The sequence below is a fragment of the Solanum stenotomum genome, chromosome 3 (genome assembly GCF_019186545.1).
Source record: "Solanum stenotomum isolate F172 chromosome 3, ASM1918654v1, whole genome shotgun sequence".
Taxonomy (NCBI): Eukaryota; Viridiplantae; Streptophyta; class Magnoliopsida; order Solanales; family Solanaceae; genus Solanum; species Solanum stenotomum.
In genome coordinates this window covers 61,462,733-61,482,108 of record NC_064284.1, presented here as the reverse complement: position 1 = coordinate 61,482,108, position 19,376 = coordinate 61,462,733, and the positions used below count along the sequence as shown (strand labels likewise).

At 34.4% G+C, this 19,376-nt stretch overlaps 1 protein-coding gene across 1 annotated transcript; it reads left to right on the top strand.

The window, feature by feature from the left end:
- The first annotated feature begins 9,176 nt into the window (after positions 1-9,176).
- Positions 9,177-12,990, top strand: LOC125859134 (long chain base biosynthesis protein 2a-like). Its single transcript, XM_049538850.1, has 10 exons — positions 9,177-9,274; positions 9,428-9,573; positions 9,656-9,780; positions 9,856-9,949; positions 10,040-10,203; positions 10,425-10,586; positions 11,279-11,405; positions 11,489-11,655; positions 11,765-11,872; positions 12,895-12,990. The coding sequence occupies exons 3-10, from the start codon at positions 9,733-9,735 to the stop codon at positions 12,988-12,990; spliced, it is 966 nt and encodes a 321-aa protein (XP_049394807.1). The 5' UTR covers positions 9,177-9,274; positions 9,428-9,573; positions 9,656-9,732.
- Positions 12,991-19,376: the final 6,386 nt, after the last annotated feature.

The following is a 19,376-nucleotide window of genomic DNA, read 5'->3' as shown; positions in this document are numbered from 1 at the left end:
TTTTTTTTTCCTTTATGAACAATGGTAAAGAAAAATTGGTTGTAGAAGTGGTGGCAGCACATAACTTGATGCCAAAAGATGGTGAAGGTTCTTCATCACCATTTGTAGAAGTTGAGTTTGAGAATCAGAGAAAAAGAACACAAGTAAAAATGAGTGATTTAAATCCTATATGAAATAAAAATCTTGTGTATCATGTGAATGATGTTGCTGATCTTCTTTATCGGACGATTGAATTGGATGTTTTCAACGAAAAAAGATAGAATACAAGCAGAAATTTTTTGGATCGAGCTCGGATTTCTAGGTCAAGCATTGCTATAGAAAGGGAAGAAGTGGTGCAGCTTTATGCACTTGATAAAAGGAGTCTTTTTTTCTCGTGTGGTGAGTTGAGCTTGAAGATTTATTTATCTACGAGATTCGGTAACAGTGTTGAATTCGGGTTAGAATACTCTATCATCCCGCAATAACTGTCAAAATAAAAATCTCTACAACAAATAAAGATAATAAGCCCCAAAAAAACAACTTCAATTTATGAACACTATAATAAATTCTTGAAATATTAGACAACTTAATTATGCCGCGTTCCTACAGAACTTGTGCGTGGCGAACCAAAAGTTGAATGGAAAACTCTAAATTCATATAAAGTGAATAAGGCTTGGATAGATAAGGATAGTTTAATTTAGTCCACAATTTCCATGAAAAAACAAAATTAATTTAAAAGATGATAAGTTTGTGAAGCTCCGGCCGGCCAGGGACTAGATGGAATATGCCTTCTGGGGTCCAGCAAAATAACGTAGTTGAGAAGAAAAAATAGAGAGAGGTCTAGTCTGTAATATGCATGGTTGTTGTTGCACATGTGATGTGTGTATTAAATAGTAAATGAGTTGTCATGTCAGGCAGTGATGTGCAAAAGAGTAAAATGTACGTATTAAAAAAAGTCAACTATAAATGTTAATAACTTTGCATTTCGTCCTAATTAATTAGTTGAAGAAATGGTGAAGAATAATATTCCATATTTCTTCATCACATTAACCACCTACTTCAGCTGTGCCATCATCATCGCCTTTGGCAAACTTCGTCATATCTGCTCTCTTTTTACTAATCTTCAGGTTGTCTTTTTTTCTTCCATCTCCATCGTAACAACATACAATAATCTCATTTTGTCTTCTGTTGTGTTGTGTTGCAGGGATATTCAACCATCAGCGAAGAACATGAAGATTTCATTATGCAGTTGTATAATCGCATTGAGGTAAGCAACTAATCCTTAACCTATTTTATGCCCCATATAATCTCATCTTACTCATCGTTAAGCACCCCAACAACTAATTTATATTAAATGAAAAGAAGGGAAAAAGAAATTACACTTAACCAAATATATCAAAATGAATATATAGTGTACACTAGTTCCAATCTATAAATATACCACAAAATATATGAGTATCATATTAGTATTTGTAACCTGAAAAAGAAATTACATGCAGTTACTAATATGAGCGGCTAATATGTGATTAATCGAATGAGCTGATCAAATTACAGTTACTTATGCTATGTAAATGATTTTATGAATCACTGTAAATAAAAAAATTGATAAAAATTTCTAAATAAGAAACAGTAGTGGCCTACTAGCGCTAACGTAAACGACACGTGAGATTACTATATAATGTTATACAAGTTTATAATGTACATTAAGCATATAATAGAATCTATAACTATATAATGTTAAATTATCGGGACATGTTCAAACTATAATTATAAGTACAAGCAAAGATTACTAGACACCTATTAGCTGAAGCTCACCAAATACTATGTCGAGTGTGCAACGAATATCTAATATGGAGGTCTGCTAAACTCTCTACCTCATCCTGCATTTATACTAGGCACTAGTTTCTTGACATGTGTGTTGCACGTGAGTACCAATTTCAAAAATATATATTATAGTAAATAGTATTGCTTATTTAAGCGAAGATTTGAAGAATACACTTAGCAAAAAATAATATTGCAGATTCTTTTGCAACGTGGATCGACATATATATCTCTTATTCACGCAAACCTATGAAGATGGTCAATGAATAATTTTATTAGTTAAATGCAATAATGTATATACTTATTTCAATTCGTTGAGGTTCAATCATGTAATTAGTCTTATCTTACTAATATTACCCTATAGACAATATTTGCTTTGTATTTTTCTTGTCATCTAACCAAATGTTTGGATAAGAAAACTCGGAACATTTTAAAATAATATATTTTGAAGCTAGAAGATCTTGTTAACTTGATAATACAGTTGTGACATATAATACTTTAATTTAAATACAAATATCTACCCAAATATAAAAAACATATTTGCATTAATAATGAAAATATTTATCTAATTAAATTAACTAAATAATAAAAATTAAACTAATACAAACTTCAACTAGCGTTATTTGTAGTCGTATGAACTTTTCTTTGTCTAAAATATTGATATATTAAGAAATAGTAAATAAGTAAAACAAAAGGGCAGTGGTTATATAGTAATAACTATCTTGAAGTAAAGTTCATGAGAGTCTAGATCACATAAGTAGCATTGATAAATAAAGTCCGTCTTTTGTCTTGAGCATCAAAAATAAATCGTGACAATTCTCTAAATTTTGAAAAAGATATTCAGAAGCATATATCTACATTACAAGAGAAATTGTTAACAAAAAAATGAATTTATGCTACATCATGTTAACTTCATCTATTAGAACATTACATACTAATTAATGTATATATTAAGCAAAACAATAATTATTATATCATCAAAATGATTTTCCTCAAGTACTCAAGGTTATGAAATATACCCTCTTAGGATAAAACGACTTACTTCATCAGAATAGTGGTACCTCATATTCCGCTAAACTTCGAACTCACTCAAAGATAATAAATCACACAAAAAAAATTAAAATGCAAGAAGAAGAAGAGTAGAAGATTAAAAAAATTGTGGTTGAAAAATGAGAGGAAACCCCTCTATGTATAGTGAACAAGGGTAGTATGAACAAATATTTTTTGTGTCTTATCTGAAAATAATGACCTTTTCGAGAAGTCACAACCTTTTATTGGAAAAGTCGCAACTTATTGAAAAAGTCACAACTCTTTGAAAAAGTCACAACTTATTGAAAAGTCACAACTCATCAAAAAATCACAACCCTTCGAAAAGAGTCACAACTTATCGAAAAAGTCACAACTCATCGAAAAAGTCACAATCTAAGTTAGGGATATTATAGTAATTTAACATTCAAGTTAGGAGTTCATGCTTTTAAGGTAATATAGATATAGATAATATATAAATGTGTTATTTAATTTTGTTTCAATTGATATTTATGTCCAATAATTTTGGATATGCGCAAGTAAATACTTAAATTTGTATAAAACTAAACAAGTAGATACATGTCCAGTCTTACATGATGTTCTATGTGGCATCCTACATGTGATATGTCTCCTAGGACACATGTGTCTACTGTTGAAAAACTATATGCACAACGGAAACATATTAGAATCATATTGCTTACATGAATAATAGATAATCAATACGTTTATGCTAGAACACATAATAAACTTTCTTAAATTTAATTTAAGAATTACCTCTTGAAGCGTGAATAAATACCTTCAAGCGAATCCACAAGTTAGACAGACCTTTAAGTGATTCCACAAGTTAGACATCAAATCTCTGGTCTTCTACAACGATCCCATGTTCACATCGAACTCTCCCAATACTTGGGTGCACAAGTATTGTATAGAAAACTGATTGTCTTTCTAGGTTAGAAGAACATCTACTTATATAGAATTCTTCCCAGTCTAAAAAAGAGAACAATAAGACACCTATTTTCAAGAACCAGAAAGTAACGTTCTTTGTTCCTTTTTCCTAGAAAATAGGATTGTGAGTTTTAGTTATATATGGACACTGTATGGACCATCAAATTAATTACTGAAGCTTCTTATTATGGAAATAATTTCAAATAATTAATTTGAATTATTCTTACCATAATAAATTACAAATCATTCCACTATAAATTCATAATTGCACTCCTCTATTTATATTTCGAAATTCTCCATGTTAAGATTCAGATACTAATTAATTAATTATTTTACTCACAAATTTAATTCAAAGATTCTTTTCCTTTAGAGCAATGCTTAACTTATTTCATGTGTCGGATTCATAAATCCACTTGCAAGATTTGACACGATGAAAACTTACAAGCTTCTCAAAAAGACATATCATCAATCTCTATATCGAGATATATATTATTATCATCCAATCTACCAGACATATTGAAAATAATATGTTTGTTAGTCAGTCACAAGAAGTGAGTCCTCTTCACATGTTAATCTCATGCTAGTCTCAAGAGACGTAGAATACTTTTTGCTTTGTTTTATCCTAAATCTGTCAACAAGCTTCTTGGCATACCCTTCTTGGGTAACAAATATCCTTTTACCCGTGTTTGTTACCTCTAAGCCAAGAAAATGATGTAATTATCCCAACTTCTTGATATCAAATCTTATGGCAAGCTCTTCTGGAAGCCTTGCAACTTCAACATCATTGTTTCCTATTATTATCATGTCATCCATGTACAAAAGAACAACCACATGGAAATTTTCTTGTTTCTTAACAAATAAGCTACAATCTGAATATGATGCAGCGTAGCCACAAAATATATAGATATTGATAAATTTTTTCGTACCTTGCTCGTAGATCCTTCTTAATACATAAAGTGAATTTTTAAGTTTGCGAACACAATCAAGATATAAGTTAGAAACATACCCGGGTGGTTGATCCATATAAACATCTTTGTCAAGATCTCCATACAATAAAGCAGTATTCACGTCAAGTTGTCCTTTTTTCCAACCATATGAGGCTGCCAAGCTATTACAATTCAAATTGAGATCATCTTAGACAATGAATGGAAGGTTTCTTTGTAGTCTTTGCCGTATTTTTTAGAAAAACCCCGAGCAACCGACCTAGCTTTAAATCTGTGTATGCTTCCATATGCTCTTTTTTTTTTTATTATTTTGTAAATCCATTTGAAAGAAACGTATTGTATATCTCTTGGATTTGACAAAAGGCTTCAAGTTTGATTATTCATTCGAGCCTCATTTCATCATCCATAGCAAACTTCCACTCTTTGACTCCTTTAGCTTCTTCAAAAGCTGAAGGCCCTTCATCGTCAATCGGGCCTGCAAAGAAATAAGAATATGTACTAACAAAGTTTTCATCTTTGAAGCAGGATGGCTTAACGATAGTTATGTTTGGTCTTTGTGAAACTAATGCATCATCTTCTTGTTGAGTTTTCGGGCTGCCCTCACGCTTAGCTCCTCATCAAATGTTTTATATAGAGAATCAGTTGTTATGAGCAAGTTTGAAACTCCAGGTTTCAATATTTCTAAACCCTCTCCTTTTGATGCAACTCCAACGACAAGGAGATTTCATCAAATACAACATCCGTAGAAACAACAAAGCGATGAGTTTTTGAATTCATGCACTTCCAACCATTTTTCCTTTCGTCATATCAAACAAAGATACATTTTCTTGCCTTGGGATCCAATGGAGGTCACATCGACAAACCATGTGAAGTAATCCAAGCAGTCTTGTAGTGCTTACCTACTTCTTCTGTTTAAATGAGGATTTAGTCTGCTTTCCTATAACACATGTATCACAAATTTTGTCATCTACATATTTGATTTTTGACAATCCACAAACCAGGTCTTTTGAGACAAGTTTATTTAGAAGAGATTCATTAATATGACCAAATATTCTGTGCCAAAGATTAAAATTTTCACTTTGAGCACTGAGGCAGGTAAGGTCATCTCCACAAGCAGTGTCCAAGTCAGTCACATACATATTTTTACATCTTTTAGCAATCAGAATTACAATCTAAGAAACCAAATTTGTGTCAATATAACATTCTGACAGGAAGTTGACTTCATTTCCTTTGTCGTGTATTTGGGATACATTGATTAGATTGTACCTTAGTCCACTCACATAATATATGTCTCCAATTGAAAGTTCCAGAGATTTTCCAATTCTTCCAACGCCAAGAATATAACCCTTATTTCCATTGTTATATGAGACACCTCCACCCTGAAGTGCCTTGAGTGATAGGAAGCTTTCAGTCTTCCCAGTCATATGTCTAGAGCATCCACTATCCATGAACCAACATTGACCGCTACTTCCTACTCTTACCTACAAAACAAATCACTTGTTAACTTTGGGAACCCATTTAAGTCTCAATGCTCAAAATCCAGGCAGAGGCTTAATCGATGACTTCTTGGTCCAAAAAGTCAACTTAGCTTTTTTCATTTTAGGACCAATACTACGTCCCCTTCTTAAATTTTCCTTTTTCTTGGAATAATTTGAAACAATATTTCGTTCTTTTCCAAACTTCACAGTCTTTCTTAAGATGACTTTTGCGACCTCAATGGATGCACAACGAATTATCAAAGACAAAGACATATTTGTTGTGAGGATTATAAGGATGACCTAACTTTAGACATCCCAAAAATTTTCCATTGTTGTATCCTGACTAGTGAGATTTGCTAACTTTTTAGAGGAGATGGTTCATTTATGAGATTTGTTCAGTTCTTCTTTAACACGTACCAAGTTCCTCTCTAGAGACATAATCAACTTCAACTCAATTTGTTTTAGGTTATACTTAAGTTCTAGCTGTAACCTACTAGCTTCACTCTTTTCTTAAGAATTAGATTCGGGATTTTCTTCAGCTTCTTCTTGAGATCAAAGTTTTCAACATCTAGAGAAGCAAATCTTTCTTCAATTTCAGATATCTGAGTAGTCAGAGCAATTTTCTCATTTTGAAAGATGTTTGGACTTTTATTTAAAAAAATCCTTCTCAGCAGCCAACTCACAAAGTGAGTCAATCAGAACACTAGCTAACCTTTTCAATTTCTTGATGGAGTAGACGTTCAGATTTTGTTTAATATCAAGAAGGGTTACCTCTTCATCTGCATCATCAATTGATTTGGCCATAAGAGTAAACAAAGAGTCAAAAACATCTTCATCAACCTTTATTGCCATCATGAAAGTATCCTTGATCTTGGTGCATAGGTTCATCAGAGTTGCTTGATATATCTCCCCATGCAACAAGAGCTCTTTTAATGACATAGTTAGTTCCAACTCTCCTTTTTAATTTGTTAGGGATCGGGTTCATTCATTTTTCTTTATCACCTCCAGCTTTAACATAATCTTTGTACTCCATCTCATGCATAGGGAAATATATGATGTAATTACCTAGTTTTTCACAATTGTGACACAAATCAATTCCATCTTATGGTTTGCTGGAGCTTCCATTTTTCTTATATTCATCATTTTTTTCTCACAACTTTATGAAACCTTCGAGCAAAGTATGCCATATCTTCATTTTCTTCACTAAGTTCACCTTGGGAAGCCTTGAGAGTCAAGGTCTTTTCCTTCTTCTAATCTTTCTAGGAGTGATCTTGTTTCTTGTTTAGCTTGTGGATTTTCAAGTTTCGATCCACTCATCTATGGTAAGAGTCTTTAGATCCCTAGCTTTTGTAATGACATCAACTTTGCTTTCCCAAGACTCGGAAAGGATTCTGAAAATCTTTCTTACCTGTTTGCTTGGATAAAACGTCCCACCCAAAAAATTTAACTCATTAGTGATCGAGGTGAACCTAGTATTCATCTCCTGGATGGTTTCCTTCATACTAGAATTTCTCATATTGGGGTGGCAAGCATATCTACCTTAGACACTTTCACCTGACTTGTTCCTTCATGAGATATTTTCAAACATTCCAGATCTCTTTAGCATACTCACAAGTAAACATTCGGTTGTATTCATCTAGTCCTATGCCACATACCAGGAGTTTATTTGCCTTATAATTTTTTTCAGTATTCTTCCTATCAACCTCGTTATACTCCATCAAATTCTTAGAAACAAGTCAAGTTATGTCTCCTTCATTTACTTAATTTATAGGAACATGAGGTCCATCCCAAATGATGTACCAAAGTTTGCTATCTTCAGCCATGATAAAATCATGTAACCTAGTCTTCCACCAACCATAGTACTGGCCATTAAATCGGGGGTCTGGTGGTAGAATGTCTTTCTTCCAAATTTGGTGGAGCATTCATTTAAGAAGGATCCTCTCTAGGTATTAATGGTATTGAGAGTTCAAGATCTCACACAAATTGTTGGCTTATATGAATCCACTTCAAGTCAAGAGACTAGGTCCCTTGACTATTTAAATAGTGATAAGAACAGTAAAGTTGAACGTAAAGAACAAGGATGTTTACATGGAAATCTTTTTGCTTAAGGGAGAAGAAAATCAGAACCAGTCACACAAGATTTCTCAACAACTTTACTAAAACTTCAAGAAACATGTGAATACAACCTCCGGTAATCACAAATGATTAAACTATTGATCCTACACATTGTAACACCTCTATTACAAGACTTAGAACAATAACTTTATTACCCATTGTATTAACTATCTCTAGTTAACATATACTTCAACTGCACAGACCACAACTAACTCTAGCCATGAGCTTTACTTTACATAGATTTCAACTGAAATGATCTATATTCTTTTATAGAATACGCATAGATCTTACAATGTTTTAGCACAAGGCATAGCTCTCAACAAACAACTCCAGACTTTCTGTAAATCACTCGATCAGGTTCCTTGATGTTCATATAAGCTTGTTCTTTTTTGATAGAATAGGTTTTGCTTTGAATATTCTTGTTATGCAAGAACTAGGTTGTTTATTGTCAAAGTGTCCAATATAGGATGTACAAATACAACCTAGTAGACTTCCATTGGCTGAGAGCTCTGGGCCTAAGTTTTCGTGCTCACCTACAACAACAGGCATGACAACTTTACAATTGCACTCCCTTGACTCGTTCTGGACAATACCACTCGATGGATCAGATCCCTTTACCAAATTCCATAGTTTGTTAAGTCATAAAAAAATAGAATATAACACTCTATCATATTTTTGTTTTCATCTGGTGGTTCTGGTGGTCTTGGAGGTGGTGTTTTCGTACTCTGGTGTGTTGATGTGGTCATGTTCTAGGAGGGGGTCTATATTCTAGAGCTACAGACATTTATTTCAATGAGAAACATAAAAATACTTTCACTAATCATAAATATGTGTAGTTTCTAGTTTTGGTCAATTAATTAATATCGTTCTTTTGTAGGACTGTTTTGAACGGCCAATATGTAGTTCTCCAGATGCTTGGTTTGATGTGGTGACGCGTGTGACCAATGATAACAACAAGATACAAAAGTGAGTATTGAAAACTTGTTTCAATTTGTAATTTACTTTAAGTATATGTAATGTGTCCTAATTATTTTTTATAAAAGACATGTATTTAGGGGTAACAGTACGTATTGAAATACTTTTTTATTTTCTCAATCAAAAGAAACTCAAATTATGCAGGCGGACGAAAAATGTGTCAAGGTGCCTCAACTTGGGATCATATAATTATCTTGGTTTTGCTGCATTTGATGAATATTGTTCTCCTCGGACAATTGAGTGTTTGAAAATATTTTCCGCAAGCACTTGTAGTACCCGGGTTGATGGAGGTAGGCAAGTTTCTCATTTGCATCTTTCTAGAATAGGGAGGGGAGCCTTCTTCTTCTTAAAGGTCATTATTTGCTAAAACAGGTACCACAATAATACATACTGAATTAGAAGAGCATGTGGCTAAATTTGTTGGAAAACCAGCTGCTATCGTTTTTGGCATGGGTTACGTAACAAACTCAGCTGTGCTTCCTGTCTTGATAGGACAGGTACATAGCGTTACTATCGTATCATTGTGTTTAGCTTATCATTTTCATTTTTAGCTTCAAATAGGGTCGTTGCAGGGAGGTTTGATTATTAGTGATTCTCTAAATCACAACTCTATTGTCAATGGAGCTAGAGGATCTGGAGCCACTATTCGTGTTTTTCAACATAATAGTAAGTTTTTACGAATGTATCCCTTCTCTTTGTTAGTACAAATATGATTTGGAAAACAAGATATAGTTTCTCATTCCTTTCTTTCTCTAGAACCATCGCATTTGGAGAGAGTTTTACGAGAGAATATTGCTGAGGGACAGCCCCAAAATCATAGACGGTGGACTAAGATAATTGTTGTGGTGGAAGGCATATATAGCATGGAAGGGGAGCTTTGCAAGATTTCAGAGATTGTTGCCATATGCAAGAAGTACAAGGTACTTCTTTGAAACTATTTTCATCTTAATTACTAACTTTATGATTTTTCTAAGAACATGAAGAACAACTTCAACTTCTTAATATGCTAACCATCTTTCATTTCTGGGACAAACTCTGTTTCCTTATCAGAAAGAAAGACTATATTTCTATTATATACATTTTGGGATTCGTTATAACGTATTTCTCATGAGTCTTTGTGTGTTTGATCTTCTTGATGCAGGCATATATTTATGTGGACGAGGCTCACAGCATTGGAGCAGTTGGTAAAACAGGAAAAGGGGTATGTGAGCTCTTGGGAATTGATACTGCAAATGTGGATATTATGATGGGAACTTTCACAAAGTCATTTGGATCCTGTGGGGGTTGTATTGCAGGATCCAAGGTAGGTTTCCTTCATCATTCTTATGGCAATGCTACTGAACTAGCTTTATCATTAGTAGTTTGATGCAAATGATTCAAGAAAAAAATATAATGATTTATTTAATCAATGATTTTCTACTTGAATTACGTACATCATGAAATTGAACGTGTAACCTAGTTGTGCTATTTTGGAGTATCAACAGATTTTATCATGGCTATACTATTTTATATTATCATCTATTCATTCTTCTCTTAATTACCCAATTTAAGCAACCACAACATATCTAGTGTATTCACACAAAGTGGGGTTTGTAGAAGGTAGAGTGTACTTAGTAGACCTTACCTCTACCTTAGAGGCTCAAGTCAAAAATAGACTAAAAAGACGTAATGAAAGTACAAGAAAAACTAAACAACATATATAGTAGCAGAACAATAACGCAACCAAATAATATTACCATCGAACTACAACCATAGAACTATGACGTTCTACCCTAGTTTGTGTCCTCCACACCTTCATATCTACTTATCATTCCAGTAAAGGATCATAATGGACTTAGAACAATATCATGTTCCAAACTGACAATAAATCATTAAAAGGTGGAAACTTATTTACTACTTCTATAGTAATTTACCTTCCACTTTTGAGATTTTCGTTTGGTAAATTTGATAGTGTAATTTGTAATATATGGTTGTAACATTAGATGACAATTTCAGGAACTAATTGAATATTTGAAGTACACTTGTCCAGCGCATGTATATGCAATATCCATATCACCTCCAGCTGCTCAACAAATCATTTCTGCTATTAAGGTTTTGCTTAGTGAAGATGGTTCAAAAAGAGGTCAAAATTCTTTCTTATAATTAATTGTATGTGGTTTTCAGATTCTTACTACTCGTAAACCATTATTGAATTCATTGTTATAGGAGCTCAAAAAATAGCACACCTACGTGAAAATAGCAACTTCTTCCGGTCTGAACTGCAGAAGATGGGGTTTGATGTTTTGGGAGACTATGATTCACCTGTGATGCCCATAATGCTCTATAATATTGCAAAATTACCAGCTTTTTCACGAGAGTGTCTGAAACAAAATGTACAGTTTCTTCTCTTTATCCTTATCTATCTAGATAATTATTTGTGAAAAGAACACGATCCCACTTGTATTTATGTCTTAATACTCACTGCATGGTCTATTACTTTAGGTAGCCGTTGTGGTAGTTGCTTTTCCAGCCACCCCTTTACTTTTGGCCAGAGCACGCATATGTATTTCTGCTGCCCACTCAAAGGAAGATCTCATCAAAGCATTGGAGGTTAGAGCTTGCTCTTCAATTTCATTTACTTCTCTTAAGCGCTATACCCTCGTTATGAACTTCAAATTCATTCACATGGCTTTCACTCGAATTTTTTGCTACTCCATTTTCTTCTTTCACTCTCAACTTAATGCATCGTAGACTGACAAGTTAGAAGCGCTAATAGAATGACTTACTTCTTACTTAATTCAGATTCTGAGAGAAATCGGGATGTTAGCAATATGGGTTGAATTCGTAAGTTAATTTGACATTACTGTTAGTGGTTGATAATAATTGTCATCTTATTGACTGAATGAGTGCAATTGAACCCACAAAATTTGGCTTCGAACTGCCTCTAGATTTATTTGAACTTTTGGACACTGATATTAGGATGAGTTGGTCACTTTTCAGTTTCTCTGTAGAAAGATCTTTCACGCATACATTTTTGTCATCTATGTGGGTGTTTGAACATAAAAATTGTGAAATTTAGAAAAGTTAAAATTGAAAATTGGATTGTTTTAGCCATTTGGTCATGCATACAAATTGATGTTGTTTTTGGATTTTTATGAGTGATTTGATGTGAAAAGGGTTATTGAATTTTGAAGAATTGTAACAGTTCAATGTCCAAAAACTTTTTTGAAATAATATTCTGGAAATAGGTGAAAAATATCCATGGACAAACAATATTTAATACACCCATAAACTTAACTGCTAGACTTGATATATTTGTCACCTTCCCAAATTCATCCTAGGGTGGTGGATGGGGTTTTGAGAAACTACATTGTGAAAAATTACGAACTGATCATATATCATCTCCTTGAGGAAAAAAAAACGAATACTGAAACGCTGAGATGGCTTGCTTTATGTTATGTTTGCGTATTTCCAACTCATACAATAATCATAATAGGGGCAAATGTGTATTGGTGTCTCAATTATTTATTCTTGTGAGAATATTATCTCATTGGGCAATGTAGTAATAGCTTATGAGAAAGAAAAGCAATGTAGATGTTGACTAGTTACTGACAAGTTGTTGCTTTTGCCAGGTTATCACCAGAGTTGGTGATTTATTGGGTATAAAATACTTGTCTACTACCCCAGTGGATATAAATAGACTAGGTGATTCTTCTCATCTGTCCTAATCTTGGTGGACAAAATTACTTGGTACCTGTTGCTGCTGACGAAAGTTGATAGTGATAGCTCCATAGGTGGAGCTTAAACTTCATAGTAAGAGAAGAGAGGAAAAAGAGAGGATCAGATTGATTGAATTGTCATACTTGTTACATTGAATCTATACATATTATGTATTTATACTACTCAATATGACTCAGTAACTAAGTAATGCCTACTACACATATTTCTAACTAACTATATATAATTAGTTAACTCAACCATATAGATTGCTTAACCATTTATATTAGTTAACACTCCTCCTCAGGAATGGTTGAAACACATTTGTCATTCCAAATCTGCTCATCAGAAAGTTATGCTGTGCCTTTCCCAGACCTTCAGTCAGTAAATAAGCTAGTTGATGTGTTTAGTTTTTAGCAATCCTTGACAAATTCTCTCTTAAAAAGTGGCAATCAATGTCTATGTGTTTAGTTCTCTCATGAAAGATTAGATTAGCAGCTATTTGTATGCCTGCCTTACTTCATACTTCATATGCACATGAAGATTAGCACTAACTCCCAGCTCTTTGTATAAGCCTAATAACTAAGTTATCTCAGTTGCACAAGTAGCCATGCTTCTGAACTTTGCCTCAGCTGCACTTCTTGACACTGTTTCTTTCTTCTTAGATTTCCAAGAGACTAAAGCAACACCAAACTTAACTAAATATCTTGAGGCTGACCTCCTAGTTTCTACACATGTTCCCCAGTCAGAGTCAAAATAGACATTGAGTTGTATAGTTTGTTTAGATGACATTAATAGTCCTGAGCCATTGTAAAACCCTGGACCCGAAAGAGGGTAAGCTAACTTATTTCAAGAATTTTCATGTGCTAGCCACGGAGGCCAACCACGGTCCATGGTTAGAGCCATGGACCGTAGGGTGGTCCGTGGACATGTCACCCCCAAGATCTTCAGAGGCCATGAACTACGGCCTGACCAACGGGCGGTCGGTCAGACCACGGTCCGTGGTCAGGTGTCCATAGGTCAAGGGCCCTAAAAACAAGTTTTTGACCACGAATGACGGTCATGCAGGATGGCCCATCGTCTTGTCCATGGTCCGTCGGTCGTCGCCATATGTGGTGGTTTGGCAGTTAAGTTTAGGGGAAGTTGAGTTTTTTCCTAATTATTTTTTCTCTATACTACGTCGTTTTACCCTTCACAAAGACCCTTATATAAGTGATTCCAACCCCTAAATTAGGTCATTTACTTTATTCTCTCCAAATTCACCAAAAAGAAGAACTGTCACATATTTCTCTCTAGAAAGCTTGAAGAAGAAGGATTCAACCTAGGGTTTCACGTCAAGTTTCAATTCCTCCATTGAAGATTAGCAATTGGCTTCAAGGTATGATAGTTTTCCTCCATGGATTCCTTCCATTCATAGAGTTCCCAAATTCCTCTATTTTCAAAGTTAGAAATTCCCAAATTTAGTTAGGGTTTTCTTCAATTGTCATAGGTTCTCTTGATTATTGATTTAAACGATTGGATTATGATCTCTTATGCATGAGTTGATGAAATACTATAATTTTATGATGATTTCCCTATGAACCCATGTAATCCCCATGTTATCCAAGTTATGAGTATATGATGTGGGATTTTGATTATGAAGGAAGAGTTTCATGAAATTAAGCATGTTTTGATAGAATTGAGTGACTTTATGATGAAATATATCTCTAACCCATGTTTCCTAAATGTTGATGATTGAAAGTAGGTTTTGAGCCTTGAATGGTAAATTATGGAATTATGCATGTTCTTAGGAAATTTATGCAAATGTTTTAAGAATGCTTTGAGAGTAAAGTATCAATGATGATGTTGTTGAAAGGATTTCTCATAAACACATAAAAGCATGATTGTGAAAGGTTTCTCACATAGTAAGGATTCTAAGGTTGAAAGGTCTTCTTACCTAATTGAATCAAAGATTAAGAGAGCCTAATGAAACCTAGCTTGGATTGGTTATTGAATAAAACCTTCCATGGATAATGACTTAACTTGGATTGACAAGATGACATGCCCTTTCATGGATAATAAGAACAAGTAAGAAATGACTATTCCGTGGGATTTATTCTTAGCACCGAGAGGATATTGAGATGGAAGCTCTCCTGTTAGTAGATGTCGGATTTCTAGAAGCAATCTCCTTATACCTTACCTATGTGCCCCCATAGGATGATTGTGTAGATAGACATTAGCTAGTGGATCCACCTAAGCTAGAAGTTCATGGTCCTTAACTTGGCAAGTAGGACAACCCTCTTCGGTGTGGAAGACACCGAGGGATCATGTTATAGCTCACATGGTCTCTAAGTCTGTTAAGTCTACTTCCCATATTAATAATGAACTAAGATTACTTCAAGAAGTATCTCATATGTGTTCAAAGGTTTCAAATGATGTTAGCTTGCATTGACCATATTTTATGACTTGTGTTTTCTAACCCTTTTATATCTTGTTTTAGCTTGGTCAATTGCATGTCATGAAATGTCCTCTTTTAGCATAATTTAAATGTTTTATACATAGCTATGATACTTTGTACATTGTTTTGTACTAACACATACTCTTGCCTACATTTTCCCAAATGTAGGGTCCGACAATCAGGTTTCTAAGTTTCGTGACTAGTGGTTAATTTCAAGATTCCCGAGCTTTGGTGATTCATCATGTTTCGAGGACAGATTCTATTGTTTTATTTTTCTTTCCTATTTCTAGTTTTGGACATAATGTATGGGCTAGGCCCAATTTCATTCTATTGTATAAGATGGCTATTGAGACAAGTGTTTTAGTCTTCCGCTTTTCTTTTATAAAACTATTGGACTTGAAATGTTATTTTACTTCTTTTGTTCTATTTCTTAAGTTATGAATGCTAAGTGTCTTGTATAGGGTCTCCCAGGTCCTATACGCCATGTTACATCTAGGGGTACCCTTGTGTTGTGACAGCTAGGAGCCACTTTTATGTATCTCACTACTCTCAGTGCAGCCTCCATATGGGATTGCCTAGCACAATGCATGAATTAGCATAATACATGTACAGTGAAGTGTAACACCTCGAAAATTCTATGACTTAAGTTAGAGCCTCACCATATGAATAATGATTTAAAAATAGTTAAAATGATGTTTCTAAACCTAAAGTAATGTAATTGACTTGGTTTGGAAGAGTAAAAGTCTAAACGTCAAGAAGCGACCACGACGTCCGAAAACTAGAGAAGAATGTGTCTAGTGTGTCCTTAGGTTTTGGACAGGTTTGGGAGTGTCGTATGATGGTATAATATTGTAAAAAGGTTTAAATTAGGTAAATATATGTTTATAGGGGCAAAATATTCGAATACGACACCCCGGGGCCACCCTAAGGGACCCCGAGGAGGACCCCAACCTTGGCCAAGCAAGCTGCCAAGGCAGCTTGCAAATTGCACTTGGAGGGAATGCATCTGCGTCGCGGACTAGCTACCCCAAGGAGCAAAAATTTAGTTCGTGACACGGTCGTGTCGCGGACTCTACTATCTCGAAATTTAATTCCAATTATCTTTAGGGAACAGCTCCGCGTCACGGACTTGTTTCGCGATGAAAATGCAAAAATTTAGAAATCAATTTTTTCTTCATTAAAGACTCCAACTAAGTGAGGGGTATTTAGGGTACTTTAGGGACATGTATAGAATTATTTTTAAGTCAATTGACCACATTTTTATCACTCAAACACAGAACCCCAGAGATCAAAACCTAAAGTTCCTCCTTCTCTCTAATATGTATCTTCTCAAGAACTGCATTGAAGAAGATTAGAGCTTTAAGAAGAAGACCAACTCTCCAAGGTTTCAACTCAGATTTTCATGGTTAATTCGTCAATAAGGCATGGTTGTTTATCACTCTTGGGATTCCTTTCCCCAAGAGGCCCCTTCAAGATGAATTTCAAAATCTCCAATTTCTAGGTTTCAATCCAAAAATGTGGGTCTTCTTTCTAAAGTGAAATTGATGTTATAAACTGACTTTAAATGATGTTATATGAACAATTATGGATGAATTTATGTTGTATTGGTGGTTCTTGAAGAATTCCCCATGAGACCCATGTTTCTCCTTCTCTTCTTAATTCTAACCCTTGTTTGTGTTGGTTATTAATTGAAGGCTATGAATTGAATGTGATGTTATGTAATTCATGTTTGTATGATGTCTACCCTAGGTTATATATAATTTCTATGAAATTAGGGTTGAGTCTTTGAATGCAGCCTTTAAGGCTATGAAGGGAATATGTCAATTTATATTGATGTTGATTATGTTATTACTTCATGAATTACCTTGTATTATGTATTGGTTATGAATCGTTTGGTAATTTAAGTATGAATGTCCCATGAAAGGCAATAAGGTATGAAGGCTGGTTCTTCTTTGAACTCAAGTATGAAAGGTGAATTACTTAGATTGTAATGACCTACTTTCCTCATCCTTAACCCTCTACACTTGAATTAGCTATGAAGTATGTATGTACATATATATGTATGTATGATATGGTATGATTGCTATATGATTGAAAGGTAGTTCTTATGATTATAGTGTAATGTAAAGTGAAAGGTTTACTCACTTGCTAAGTGTTTCTAAGTGAAATGATTGTTACTCACTTATGAACGCATATGAGCTATCATGGTAAGATGTTTACATAAGAGTCTAGTAAAGGCTAATGTTAACTTATGTGATGACTAAAGATGATTACAAAATGGAATTAGATGCTTAGCACCGAAAGGGCATGTAAATGAGATGGGGATCTCATGTTTAGTAAGTCCAGCTCCCCACATGGGTTTCCTCATGTTTAGCAAGTTCGAATTACCCACGGTGTGTGTTGTCTCATGAGATGGAAACCGCCACGTTTAGTAAGTTAGGGTTTCTAGAAGCAATCTCATTGATCCTTAACTATGTGCCCACATATGACTCTAGCTTAGTGGATCCACCTAGATAGCTATGTACAAATGGTTACAGCTTAGGCAAGTGTTAACCTTCTCTTGTCGCTGTGGGAGTAGAACACCGGATTCCATGTAGCTCTCATGGTCTATGTCAGTTATTGCAATATTTCCCTAATGTAAAAGTAAATGAAGGTATGAAAGGTGGGAACTCTTGCTAGGGCTTTCTTAAGGGTTTCTACATAGTGTAAGGGATGGTATGAGACTTCTCTTGCACATTGCACTTGTGGGATCCTAAGAGATGATTGTAATAGTGTTCTCTTATGGTTATGATGATTATGACTTATGTATGTTGAAGCTATGTTATGTATGATCATTATGAATATGTTAAGTTATGATGAAATATGATCTTATGAATGTATGCATGAAGTAGGTTGCTTAATGTGATACTTGGCTTTGAATAGGGTTATGGGGTTCTATTCTTTGCCATGCACTAGTATTGCTTGGGTTGTCTACATGTTGGGATGATATTATGTTGATTTGGACTATGATGCTTACTTTGTGTGCATATTTGATTTACTTGGTAAAAAACATGTTTTGACTAAATGTCCCTTTTATGCATGTTTCAATGGTTTTTATGCATAGTAGCCATACTTAGTACGTGTGTTCTACTAACCCATATTTTCTCCCCTTTCCCCAAACATTTAGGTTCGGGCCGTTGAGGATTCAAGCTTACTTCTCAAGACATTTGGAGTTGCTTCCGCAAGTTGGTCAGCACTTAAGTCCGAGGACAAGACCCTATGATCTAGCTTCTATGTTTAGTTCTTTGGTTATGTTGAAAGACATTGTTGTATTTTCCCATTTCAAGACTTCTTATTGATGTAAGGGCTAAGTCCCATTTTCGATACTTCTATGTCTAAATGGTACATTGTGACGAAGTTAGATTCTGTTTTTCATATATGAAGTGAAGTTGAACTTCCAAAGTAAAAGTTCTAAATTTTCAGTGATTTTATTCTATGATACATGCTATGACGAATGCTAAGGGCTTGTATAAGACCTCTTTGAGGTCAAATACGCCAGTAACAACTAGGGGGTGCTCTCGGGTCATTACATGAAGTCACGGTCTAGTCTTGTCATGGTGAGATAGAAAAGTCTTCCTACTAGTCTTTGATACTTTGTAACCTTTAGTTCCTTTGTCATTATCATACTTATCATACTTAATAAAAGTGATTTTCTGATTCATCTCTAGTGGTGTGTAGGCAGTTTTGACTCCTCCTAGCTCAGACTCATAAATAAGTTCCAAAGCATACTTCCTTTTTGTCATTAAAATACCCTTTCTAGATCTATAAAACTCAATTATAAGATGAATTCGAGTTCTCCTAAATCCTTCATCTTGAAGTTTTATTGAATCTCCTACATAGTTGTAACACCTTGGGTTTGAAAAAATAGAAACAAATATTGCTTTTCGAACCAGGTGCAAGAACCACGGAAGCCACTGATAG